The 12,688-nt window shown below is 47.9% G+C and overlaps 2 protein-coding genes across 2 annotated transcripts; one reads left to right on the forward strand and one right to left on the reverse strand.

The window, feature by feature from the left end:
• The first annotated feature begins 1,439 nt into the window (after window positions 1-1,439).
• On the forward strand, window positions 1,440-9,355 carry LOC125508837. Its single transcript, XM_048673632.1, has 11 exons — window positions 1,440-1,645; window positions 1,899-2,078; window positions 2,149-2,405; window positions 2,496-2,563; window positions 2,708-2,850; window positions 3,003-3,106; window positions 3,701-3,871; window positions 6,456-8,059; window positions 8,150-8,261; window positions 8,647-8,727; window positions 8,998-9,355. The coding sequence occupies exons 1-11, from the start codon at window positions 1,606-1,608 to the stop codon at window positions 9,076-9,078; spliced, it is 2,841 nt and encodes a 946-aa protein (XP_048529589.1). The 5' UTR covers window positions 1,440-1,605; the 3' UTR covers window positions 9,079-9,355.
• A 159-nt stretch (window positions 9,356-9,514) lies between these two features.
• Window positions 9,515-12,094, reverse strand: LOC125508838 (pentatricopeptide repeat-containing protein At3g09650, chloroplastic). Its single transcript, XM_048673633.1, has one exon. It carries the CDS (start codon window positions 11,922-11,924, stop codon window positions 9,720-9,722), a length of 2,205 nt encoding a protein of 734 aa, XP_048529590.1. The 5' UTR covers window positions 11,925-12,094; the 3' UTR covers window positions 9,515-9,719.
• Between the last annotated feature and the right edge of the window lie 594 nt (window positions 12,095-12,688).

Consider the following 12,688-nt stretch of genomic DNA (forward strand, 5'->3'; position numbering starts at 1 on the left):
AGGGAGCGACGCCCCCCTCTTCCCTTCTCCCTCTCCTACTCCTTCCCTCTCTCCCCTCTTGGAAAAGGATAGGGACTCCAACTACGGTTGGGAATCCTAGTTGGACTCCCCCTATAGGCACGCCCCTCCTAGGCCGGCCTCCTCTTCCCCCCTCCTTTATATACGTGGGCAGGGGGGCACCCCAAAGACACAAGTTGATCTTTTAGCCGTGTGTGGTGCCCCCCTCCACAGTTACACACCTCGATCATATCGTTGTAGTGCTTAGGTGAAGCCCTGCGTCGGTAACTTCATCATCACCGTCACCACGCCGTCGTGCTGACGGAACCCTCCCTCGGCCTCAACTGGATCAAGAGTTCCAGGGACGTCATCGAGTTGAACGTGTGCTGATCGCGGAGGTGCCGTGCGTTCGGTACTTGGATCGGTTGGATCGCGAAGACGTTCGACTATATCAACCGCGTTACTAAACGCTTCGGCTTTCGGTATACGAGATACGAGGGTACGTAGACACACTCTCCCCTCTCGTTGCTATGCATCTCCTAGATAGATCTTGCGTGATCGTAGGTAAATTTTTTGAAATACTGCGTTTCCTAACACAAACTCCATCCATTGGTGTCACAGTCATCAAACCACTCGACCTTATCACCTAAATAACTCCAAAGAAAAATCCAAAGTACACAGTGTGACGAATCACCTAAATTTCGAACATAGTTTAATCAGATCTTTTGCGAAATAATCAAACATGATCTAGGGAATAAGGCTGAACATTACAACAATCCTAAACATGACCTAAATTACATAGGTTTAGTGCAAGGCATGTGAATCAAACCACATTAATAAATTTCTTCAACTACAATCCTTACACAGCCGACTATCACATAACCTAGACCTAAATCCTTAACCTCTGCACAAATGACATAAAAGAGCGTCTCATAAAAAATTGACCGGCTCTAATTCCTAAATCAGCGGCGATCAAAATTGCTGATCAAACTTTTACTAGATGTGACCTTGGCCAAATCCCCACCTCGAGTGCACCTAAAACACAAGAGGATCAGATTTACTAACCGTGCCCAGGTGTTTTATCTTCCCATTGACAATGGTGAGCATCAACCGCTTGATGTAGTCTTCAGCTCACCAAGATCATCACAAGTCACCGGCATTGTTGCCGTCACCGCCATGATGAGAGAGGAGAGGAAAACCAAAGTGTCGGGTGTGATCAATTGAAGACTAAATCAATGTGAGGTCCTTTTCGCAGAAGCATATGTAAACGCCCTTTTTTGTCCATGTCAACGCCAACGTAGCAGATTTTTATCCTGCTTGGATGCATTTGCAATTTTATGGCCTCCTGTTATGGTTTTGCAGGTTCATGTACTAAAGCGTAATTTTTTTGAACTGCTAAATGGTGTTCTTTTTTTTGAACTGCTAAATGGTGCATTTCGCCAAGCCCCCCCTCGAAATTTCAGAGTTCCCGCTGGGCTGCCGATTCGAACCAAACAGGAAACTTCCAGACAAATTCAATTCCCCATCGCCATCTCACATCCCCGTTCCCGACGCCGCCGCCTCCGACGACGACTCCGGCGACGGCCGCATTTCCGGGGAGATATACGCATGGACTCTCCGACGCACATCCCCGCCGCCGCCGGATCCGGTGAGGCACCTCTCTCTCTCTCCCTCTGCGCGCGCGCGATTTGATTCAGTTATCCAATGGGGATCTTGGTGGGTGGGGGACCTAGGACCTAGATTTTGCGTCCGCGTGCTTCTCCACCGTTTTTAGCGCAACTAAATTTCCCTCCAGGTTTTACTTGGTCCAAGCTGCTGTTATTGTGCGTCCATCTGTACTGCTTCACGCCATTCAGCGATGAATTCATTGGTAGTAATTCTAGATTTCTGATTTGGCACAGATTCTCCTCCGCTCCCTGAAACTTGTGACAAAGAGAATATCTATCAAGACCGCGGCATTGTCTCCGATTGCCCGATGCTGCACAGGGAGGGGGCTGTCTCTGCAAAGAGGAAAAAGAAGCCTGGCGGGTTTAACCTCAGGAAGAGCATAGCATGGAACCCTGCTTTCTTCACTGAAGAAGGTTCGGTAGTTTTTTTTGCAGATCTTCATGTCAGACTGGGCTGGAGCTAACGGTTTTGTAAAATTCGCAGGTGTTTTAGATAACATGGAGCTTTCTGTGCTCAGTGGCTCACAAATGAAGGCAAACAGGAGCCCTGGCTCAGGGGTTGGTGGTATCGTTTCCCCATTGTGTAGGTATGGGAGATCCGACAGTTCATCCGTACTGAAGGAAGTCGTGGAGAACTCTCATGGAAAATTGCTTGTGAAGTATCGAAGCGCCGAAAACAAGGGAAGGAAATTGTTTTCTCCTGCAAAAAATTCTGAGCGGCATGAACAGAGAGAACTTCCGGTCAGTTCGCCACTAAGCGCATAGTTCACTTGTGGTAGTGGTGGACACTAATAATCATGCAATAACATTGCTCTTTCTGACCAATTGCAGGGAAAGCAGGATAAGAAGTCAGCACGAAGCATTCAAAATTCAATACCGCGGTCACCAGCAGGATATGCATATCCTTTGTCAAGTTTTAAGATAATTGGACAATCTTAGTTTTTTGTTACCACTTACCATCAGTAGGTTTAACTTATCGCCAATACTGCTGTATGACGTTTTCTTGATACCTATAAATACTGTTAGTCTTAACGTAGTTATACACAGAAGAAGGTGCCCAACTCAAACACTACAGTTCAAATGACAAGAACACCAAAAAAGTCATTTCAACCTTCTATTCCCACGGTCCCTAGAAGTACCTCATCCGCAGCAAATATTTCCAAACCAAGCACAAAGCTACCTCCAGGTATTCTTGTGTATATGTTTTTTTTTAAAGAAGCTTAGTCGTGTGAACTCAGCGAATATTTTTACCTAAACCCCAGGCTCCATTTAACTTACATTATTGCATTCTTGTATGTTACTACCAACTGGCTAACTCATCACACTGCTAATTTTCAGTTAAAGCCGAGCACCCAAATAAAATGGAGGCACTCCCGCTTAAATCGAAGATTAAGCCTACACCTTTGACTAAATCCTCTGGATCTACCACAGAGAAAGATGTGGTGAGTGCTTGCACCAGTTACCATTTTAATATGGGAAAATTTCTATGCACGACTGATATTTCAAGCAATGTCAGTTCTATTCCTAAATTTTCGTCACTCCATCAGATTCAAAAAGTCTAAAATGTATGCTACTGTAAGTATTTGAAAATGTGGATGTTTACAGCCTAAAATTTTGAATTGTAAGCACCTCATTCTACATACGTATTGCATTTCCTGATTTTAGAATCCATGGCTTTAGATTTACAGATCTTGATTTATCTCAGATATTTACTACTCCCTCTGATCCATATTAATTTTAGTATAAGTACAACTTGAACTAAATCAGAGACAATTAACATGGATCGGAGGGAGTATAAGATTCGTTTAGTCATTTGAGGTGATATTCAGTTGAATATGGCATCTGGCATCCTTTGCAAGAGAAAAATGGCATATAGATTAAAAATTTCAAATATTAATCTTACCCAAGGAGACAAAACTTAGTGCTGACCTGGCTTTTAGAATTTCAAGTGTTACATAATGAAGTTCACATCACCATTTGGAAAATTTGTCTGCAGTCATATTTGCAGTAATGAAGCATACCTATTTTTTTTGCAGGCGCCTCTTGTTACAGCCACCCATGAACAAGGGAGTAGTTCTAGAAACTGTTCAAGTTTCTCAACATATTCACAAAATAGTCCCTCCAGTTTTGTTGGTGTACCTGCATCAACTTTTGCTAAGCCATCAGCACTTCGCATGCCTTCACCTTCAGTTGGTTTTTTCTCTCAGGTAGACTGTTACACTCTTCCATACCTAGTAACATGTGATAGTTTTACATCTACATCTTTTTAAGAATACATATCTTTTTTCTTCTGTGATTCAGTTCACTGGTGTTGTTTATAGTTCTCTCCGTTGCATGGTTTTTGAGTCGCTGATTAGTCGCTGTATAGTCGCCGACTAATCGCCAAGTCGTTTTCTAAAAATCAGGGCGACTTATGGCGACTATACAGCGACTTGGGTCGACTAATCGCCGAGCCGCTGGGCTGGCGGCAACTTGACTAGTCGCGACTCAAAAACCATGCTCCGTTGTATGCAAATAGTGCGATTATTCTACAGCTGCTTTGAGTAATAAATACTTAAATAAACATGTGATTCTATGTGATGTTCTTATCTGCATACCACCAAGCTTTGCAAATCAGTTCCCTGCAAATGTATGAAAGATAATGGTGCTGATATCCTAATTTTTGTGGAAGGTATTTCCTTTTTTTTCGATAAAGGGTGGATTTTATTGGCTCAAAATGGAGCATCAAGAGGACACAAACACAATGAGCACACACCCGGCCTCTGCATAGTTAGGATGCACACAGCCAACACCGACGCACGCACATAAAAACATGCAGGCAAATAGAAAAGTCATATAAGAGTATAAGACCAAAGCTATGCATAGGTGATGAAAAAAGAAAAGCCCAAAGCGATTGGCAAACTACAACAATGACCATATCCACACCAACCATCTCATGACACCAAAAGGACGACAAGGTTCTTCAACAACAATGACTTCAGAAAAGGAGCGACGCTCAAGCGCTGTCGTCACCGGTTCCAACCACTCAAGGCTAGAATCTAGGTTTTCACCCGAAAGAACCAGTCCGAGCATATCTGAGCAATGCCTTCAACAAGGTAACGACATAAAAACATTGTCATTGCCTAGGCTTTCACTTGGGAACTCGAGACCGGGTGCTTGAGTATTGTCGCCACCACTTTTCCGCGATCTCAGCAGCTACATGTGATGAGGATCGCCGCTGCTGCACAACCATCCCTCTGCGTCAAGCTGTCGTCCATAGTTTGCTTCTCCCCGCCGAAGTCAACCACCGGATCTAGAGAGAGGAACCCTCATGAAGACCTTTCGGTGGTCACCACAATCCTTAGCTAGTCCGCCGCCGCATGCCGGAGTGGTTGCCATAAGGACCAAAACCGATGAAGGAAAACATAACCGCCAACTAGGCAACTACCACCTCGCCGGAGAGTACCCTGTCTAGGCCCATCTGCCCAGGGGCCGACATGGCCGGATCGGGAGCACCGAAGGCAGATCAACATCGCCCGTGCGGAGCGCAGTCGCCGCTAGATCAGGAGCGCACTGCCGCCAGATCGTCGCCGCGCCTCTCGCCGTCCGGCGGCTGCAGCCCGACCTTTGTCTCAGACCGCTGCCATGGATGAAAGGTGAAGGTATTTCCTTAGCATACATGTAGAATGGTTTAATCATTAGTAGTTATTCCATATGGAGTTTTATATGAAAGTTGCTTGAAACAAGAGATGATCATGCTACAGACGCTACTTATAATTTTTCCATAAAACGAAACTCAAGCAATCGCCTGGTGGTCTTGTTTGTAGAAGAATGACTGAGGCAGGCGGTCTGTGAAATAAAAGTTCTGTCCAACGGGAGTCAAACCCTCGTGGTTGAGTTGGTGCTCACGCACCGCCCGCGAACTGGGTGACGCCCAGTTGTCACTAATAATTTCCGTAGGCAGCACTTAACTACGTAGGGATGCTCAGTACTGATTCTAATGGTGCTGTTTGGTCCAACTGTTAGAATGTGAAAGGCAAGAAACCTATAGTTGTGAATGCTGTTGGAACGAGCCAGCAGTTTAGTTCTGATATATTTCCGTGCCCCAAATGGATCCCATCAACTGAAGGCTGGATGAACATCAATGGGGACAGCTCGTTTGTTGCCACAATGAGAGAAGCCACTGTGTGCTGTTCTCCATGACCACCAAGGGAATGTGATTGAAGCAGCCGGGTGTGTCACGGAGAGATGTCATGATGCCGAGGAAGCTGAAGCTCTGGTGTGCCTGGAGAGAGCTCTACTCGGCACGAGTCGCGCTGTTATGCCCATCACCACTGAAAGCTGCAGCCGAGTTGTCTCGGCTCTGAAGAATGGATGCCAGGACATGTCAAGGCTGGTTGCTATTTATAGTTATATTCGGTGCGAAGTTTCATCTCGTGCCGATTGTAGCTTTGTCCAGATCAGAAGAGGTCAAAACCTTGTAGCCCATGAGATTGCTTCTTATGTGCGTCAGACCAGATTGCTACAGACTGTATTCTCCCTGTAATAGTTTCTGAATAAATACCTCTTTTGCCCTCAAAAATATAAAAATAAACATAATTATATGTCTCTAAGATAGTACACGTTTAGTTTCTCTTCTTTGATTAATTTAGTTTCCAAGTTTTCTTGCCTTTGAACTTCTGAAATCTGTTGGCTTGCCTTTGTCACTTAAATTCTTATTTTTTGAGATGGCTTTATTGTGTTTCATTAAAACTTTATTTCTTGAACATCGTCAAAACTTCACTGGTTGACTGTTTTTTTTTTCCATTTCAGGGAAAGGCTCTTGTGTCACATGATGCTGCTGCTCAAGGAAATACATCATCACTTGTAAAGCCTCCTAGATATAAGCAGCCGGAGTACCTAAAAAGCAGACTCTATCAGGCTTCTGTGCTGAATGGTGATACTGCTCAAGCAAATGGGCAGATCTGCTTTACTAGAAATACTTCATCACTTGTAAAGCCTCCTAAATATAAGCAGCCTGAGGATTTAAAAAGCAGACACAGTCTAACACCGCAGCTGCCAATCAATTGCCCTGCGGCTTCGAAGCCTCTTGTGCATCCTATAACCAATGAGAACACTCTCAACACTTTGGTCTCTTCATTACCTGTTCTAGAGCATGCTAATGTGTGTTCTGGGAAAGATTCCTTGTCAAAAGGTACAATAACATGCTCAGCATATTCAGGAAATGCAAATAATCAACCAACGCAGAAGGTTGATTGCTCGTCTGCTGGAAGTGGAGATACTACACCGTCATCGAGTTCAGAAAAAAATGGCGCTTCCAGAAATGGCGCGCTAAATGCATATAGCGTTTCATCACATGTTGAAGAAACGGGCATTATAAACAGAACTGGACCTAATAAGGATCCCCACTCTCTTAGAGCTATTTGCTCCTCAATCACTGAGCATGGTGAGGATTCCTGTTCTCATGAACCCATTGGCTCCTCAATGAACCCTATTGCTGCGATTAGATTGTCATCTTCTTACATTTCTTCTCAAGTGTGCACCCTTAATGATCTCAATTGTCAAAGCAAGTCAGACAGTAGTGCTTGTTTAGCAATTGACTTGAAAAATTCTCTTGCTGGAGAGAAAACGCTCGCAGTTTCTTTGTCAGAAGACAACAGTTGCACTCCAGGTCCTGACTTCTTGCGTGAGTTTGATTCCCAGAATCAACAGAATGCTGAATGTTCCACTCTAAGGAAATCAGTAGAGTCTACAACATCTGCAGATCAGGTGCCACAATTTGGTAATCCACTTGATACAGAACCAGCTTCATCTGACAGCACAACAGATTTGCATGGTTCTTTGTGTAATGAAGCGGAGCCTAATTCAGCAGAAGAACCAAGTACTGATGGTGGAGCGGAGTTTGACTCAGATAGTCCACCAATTGGCAATGAACTTCAGCTGTTAATAGAGTGTGACCATGACCATGATTATAGGAGTACAGAATCTTCCCCTATACAGGTAGCAGCACATATGCCTTGTGCTGATTTTAGTGATTCGAAAGAAGTCTGCAAGACAGAAACACATGATTCATTGGCAGTGGGAAGACGGCCTGCTTTGTTGGACGAACCCAATACTGAAGATGATATGGATCTTGACTCAGATAGTCCACTGGTTGGCAAGGAAGAGGTGATAATAGGGTGTGAGAGTGACCATGATTATAGAAGTACAGAATGTTCCCCTATGGAACCAGCAGTACCTGTGCCTTGTATTGATCTTAGCGATTTAGAAGAAGTCACACTTGACTGTAAGACAGAAACACATGATTCTTTGGCAGTGGAAAGACGGTCTGCTTTATTGGAAGAACCAAATGCTGAAGACGATATGGATCTTGACACAAATGAGTTGTCAGCTCTAGAGGATGCATCACCTATAGGGTATGCCTGCACCAAGTATATCGAATGCATAAAGTTAACTGGCTTCAATTGCACAGCGCATTGATTATGTCTTGTTCTTATCTTTTGCAGAAAGAACAAGGCGGCGCACAAATCAGGCGCAAATACCATCCTTAAAGATCATCTAAAACAACTGGTACCATTTTCGGAAGAATGGCTTGCTGTCATGGAGGCTTGTGGGGAGGTCAGTTTACTTGAACACCACTGCATTTCAAACCTGGCATTCATATGAATTTAGTTCAGGTGGTTATCTTAATTCTGTACATGTGATGTTCTATATACAGCTGTAATGTGCCAGATCTCTCCCCACCCTTGAGCGACCAACATAATTCTTTAGTTTTATAGTCCTGCTTCTGTATATTAGTTATGATGAATCCGATGAAGCATCTGCATGCCATATACTCCCTCTGTAAACTAATATAAGAGTGTTTAGATAACTAAATTAGTGATCTAACGCTCTTATATTAGTTTACGGAGGGAGTAACTGGCAGTTACAAGTTTCATCGAATATATCACTATTTTCAGCACGATGTTTTTACCTGATGGGTAAATGAAATACATTTTAACAGGAAGTTCTGGAACAGAAGAGTGGAGCTGTGCAAAATTCTCCTACGGACAAATCTACCCCAGAACCCAGTCCGTGGTCACCGGTACGTAATTGCAAATATGGAACTCATCTTCCCTAAACATGCATCAAGTGTCGCTTTAATATTTCCATACTCCTTAGCTTTAGAGAGTGTACATGCAATGAATCTTTACAGAACTTGCAGTGCTTTGTATAGTTCTTATAAGAAATTCCATTCTTTTCTTTTCTTTTCTTTCTGAGGAGAGAAGCAAATGCACTGGTTAGGATCAGTGGATGCACTTTTCGTTGCATTTCTTGTGACTTTGTTCAAGAGATTTTGCATGTGTCTTTGTAGGTTAAACGCAAAGCTCAAGATGTCGGTCCATTTGACTGTACCAAGTACTCCAAAAGCGTTCGAACATCTGACACGCCTTAACCTGCACTTCACCTTCTCTTGAGGTACCATCAGGGAGCAGACTCGCTGTACAAAGTCACGCAGAGCTCAGCTCGGAGTGTTGTCACTCCTGTGATCTACCACTGGATCTTATTTTGTCCAATCCAACAGCCTCGTTGAAGTGCTTTTGTTGTCCAATCCAACAATCTTATTTTGATTAAATTGTACGTATAATCAACACTGTTGACATCACACGCCACAAGCAATGCTTGTGTGGTAAATAAAGAGATAACTTCTTCTGTTTCTTCGGAATCCTCAATAAGCTACTAATTGGTGTTTGGACATTATGTCTGGCAAGGTAAAATTTCTTATGTCTGAAATCTAATAGAGCGAGCAACATTATGAGATGGAAGATTCCTTCATACAGGGTAAAATTTCCTTGCTGCCATTATGCAATGATGGTTGATGATATATGATAAAACAGATAAAACAACAGCATTATGTACTGGCATCTAATAGAGCGAGCAACATCATGAGATGAAGATTCATTCATACAGGGTAAAATTTCCATACTGCCATTATGCATTGATAGTTGATGATATGAGGCAACAACAGCATTATGCACCGGCATCTCTTTGCGAGTTTGTAATTGTCAAAACTTTTGCGGGAGGAGTGAGGGATCTCTACTCTAGCTGGTCGTCGTCGTTGTCCTCGTCGCCGCCGCCGACGAGGGGCCCGATCCGCCACTCGCTGCCATAGTAGGAGTTGGGCAGGCCGAGCCAGAACTTGAATGCCTCCGCCGCGCGCTTGCGCTCCCTCCGGCGGTCCTGCCTGGCCTGCGACGCGTGCTTGCTGGTGAACATCCTCGAGTGCATCTCGATGTAGATCTTCTTGTACTTGGTCTTGTTGGGCGCGATGCCGTTCTCCTCCATGCACGCCACGATCTCCAGCGCCTTCTTGAAGAAGGCGCCGCGCACGCACACGTCCGCCAGCGCGTCCAGGAGCTCCTCGTCCGGCTTCAGCGCCGGCTTGCCGCTGCCGCTGCCGGCCTCGCACCGCTCCTTCACCTCGTTCCACAGCAGCAGCGCCTCCCCGGGCTTTCGGGCGACGGCGATCCCCTTGGCCAGGCTGCCGTACGTCGCCACGTCCGGCTGCACGCCGCTCTCCTTCATCCTCTCCACCGTCTGCTTCGCCGTCTCCAGCATCCCTTGCTGGCAGTACCCTTCCACCAGCATGTTCCACGCCGGCCTGTCCACCGTCACCCTCGGGTCCTTCTCCATCTCCTCGAACACCTTGTGCGCCACCTTGGGCTGCCCCGACGCCGCGAACGCCTTCATCAGCGTCGTGTAGCTCACCGTCGACGGCGCCACCCCGCGCGTCCGCATCTCGTTGAACAGGGCCAGCGCGCCGGCGCTGTCGTCCATCAGGACGCACCCGTCGATGAGGGTGTTGTACGTCACCACGTCGGCCTCGATGCCGGCCTCCGTCGTCATCTCCTCCAAGAGCTCCCTTGCCCTGCTCATCTGTAGCTGCTGGCAGTACCCCTTGATGAGCACGTTGTACGTCACCCGGCTCGCCGGGACCCCTGCTCTCGCCATCTCGTCGAGCACGGCGTGCGCGCGCTCCATGTCGCCGGCAGCCGCGAGGGTCGAGACCACCGTCGTGTACGTGACGTGGTCTGGCCGGCTCGCCGGCATCGTCTCCCCCTCCCGCCGCATGGCGCGCGCCATGGTCACCACGTCGTCCACGCGTCCGGCGTTCATGTACCCCTTCATCAGCGTGGTGTACACCCTCGAGTTGGGTGGGTACGTTTTCGACAGCAACGGCGCCTCGGTGCCTTCCTCCGGCTTTGGTCCGACGATGTCCTCGAGCACGTCGCTGTGCTCGTCGACGACGATAGCAATGCCCTTCTCGTCGTTTCCTTCCACTGCGACATGCCTCAGCAGGAGGCAGACGTCGCTGCGGCCGTCCCGCATGGCCTGCACTATCCTCTCCGCCGTGGGGATGTCGCCGAAGCCGACGTAGGCGGCGACGAGGGAGTGGAAGGTGGTGGCGCAGGGGGCGAGGCCGGAGGAGAGTATCCGCTCGAGCACGCGCGCGACGAGGTCCCGGCGTCCGGCGCGCGCGCACATCTTGATGGCGACGTTGTAGGTGAGGGCGTCAGGGGCCGCGCCAGGCCAGCTGCGCATCTCGTCGAACAGCTGGCGGAAGCGGCGGCAGTCGCCGGCGTCGGCGCAGGCGCTGAGCGCGGTGTTGAACGCGGCCGTGTCGGGGAGCGCGAAGGACGCCGAGCTGGAGTCCGGAGCGCGGCGGAGGTGGTGGAGAACGGCGTCGAAGAGGCGGAGCGCGTGGGCGGGGCGGAGACGGGAGATGGCGGCTGTGTAGGCGCGGCGGTCGGGGAGAAGGCCACGGCGGAGCATGGAGAGGAGGAGGGAGTAGGCGAGGCGGGCGCTGCCGGAGCGGGCCGCGGCGGAGGCGGCGAGGGAGAGGGAGTTGGCGTCGAGGAGGTTGAGGCCGCCCTGGGCGCGGAGGCGGTGCAGCAGGCCCGCGGCGCGGGAGAAGGTGTGGGAGGATGTGGACCTGTAGGAGAGCTGCGCGAGGAGGCGGGAGGCCGCGGTGGGGGACTCGGGGAGGGAGGGGGAGGCGGCGAAGAGGCGGTAGGCGGCGTCCGTTTCTCCGGCGCGGAGGAGAGCAAGGAGGGCGTCATCGTCTTCGTGGGTAGTAGAGAGCGGTGGGGCGGGAGAAATGGCCGAGTGTAGGGTGTGGTGGTTGCGCCAGGAAGTGGAGGAGGTGGCGGTGGCCGGCGAGAATGGCGGTGGCGCGGGGAAAGGGGCAGCCGGAGGGCGGGGCTGGGGCTGGAGGCGGGGCTTGCCGTGCCCGTGCAGCATGATGGATGCGCCGCTCTGCTCTGCACAGGGGTGGGGAGGAGAAGAGGAGAGGGAGGGGATGACGCTGACGTGTTAAACTGTGAGTGTCTCAGACTCGAATGCAAAATCCTTTCTTCTTTTGTTTCTGCATGTGGAGCCTCTCCCAAATCGTGGACGAACCTGTACCAAGCTAGCTAACTTGGCCTAGTATCATTCACAGCCCAATGACTCACTACGAGCATTTATAGGCTCTTGACGAATCCGGCTCCTCAAACATCAAGGGACGCGACCAGGCGTGTCCAATCATACCTTATATTTGATGCTATGCATTCAAGTACATCATATTTCATTTTCTACATCCATAAAAATCATATAAAAAATCCTTCATATTTTGGACATCACGTTAGCCTAACTCCGCTTCGTCGTCGGAGATGTCCATGGCGTCGGTGCCGGGCGTCGGATAGATGCTAGAGCATATCTCTCTAATGGTTTTGATGATTGATGACAATATTATTTGCGGACTAACCATGTGCATTGAACATTTCAGATACTCTCACATATGTATGAGAACCCGGAATTAACTTCCAGACCCTCCTGTGTATATTTGTTCACTCTGTGCGCTCGGTTTATTCGGTTTATATGGTTCGGTTTATACGGTTTTTTGGTTTGTATGGTATTAATACTTCGATAAATATGGTATGAAATTAAAATACGATTCGGTTTCGGTATATACCAAATTGTTTCGGTATGGTTTCGGTATATACCATAATAACCAAAGTTGACGC

The sequence above is a fragment of the Triticum urartu genome, chromosome 5 (genome assembly GCF_003073215.2).
Source record: "Triticum urartu cultivar G1812 chromosome 5, Tu2.1, whole genome shotgun sequence".
Lineage (NCBI taxonomy): Eukaryota > Viridiplantae > Streptophyta > Magnoliopsida > Poales > Poaceae > Triticum > Triticum urartu.

Excerpts from the sequence above, each read along its gene's own strand:
- LOC125508837 (XM_048673632.1), top strand. The coding sequence starts at position 1,606 with ATGGACTCTCCGACGCACATCCCCGCCGCCGCCGGATCCG. Across the intron at positions 1,646-1,898 it reads CCCCGCCGCCGCCGGATCCG|ATTCTCCTCCGCTCCCTGAA; the intron begins GTGAGGCACCTC and ends GATTTGGCACAG. Across the intron at positions 2,564-2,707 it reads CGGTCACCAGCAGGATATGC|ACAGAAGAAGGTGCCCAACT; the intron begins ATATCCTTTGTC and ends ACGTAGTTATAC.
- LOC125508838 (XM_048673633.1), bottom strand. The coding sequence starts at position 11,924 with ATGCTGCACGGGCACGGCAAGCCCCGCCTCCAGCCCCAGCCCCGCCCT.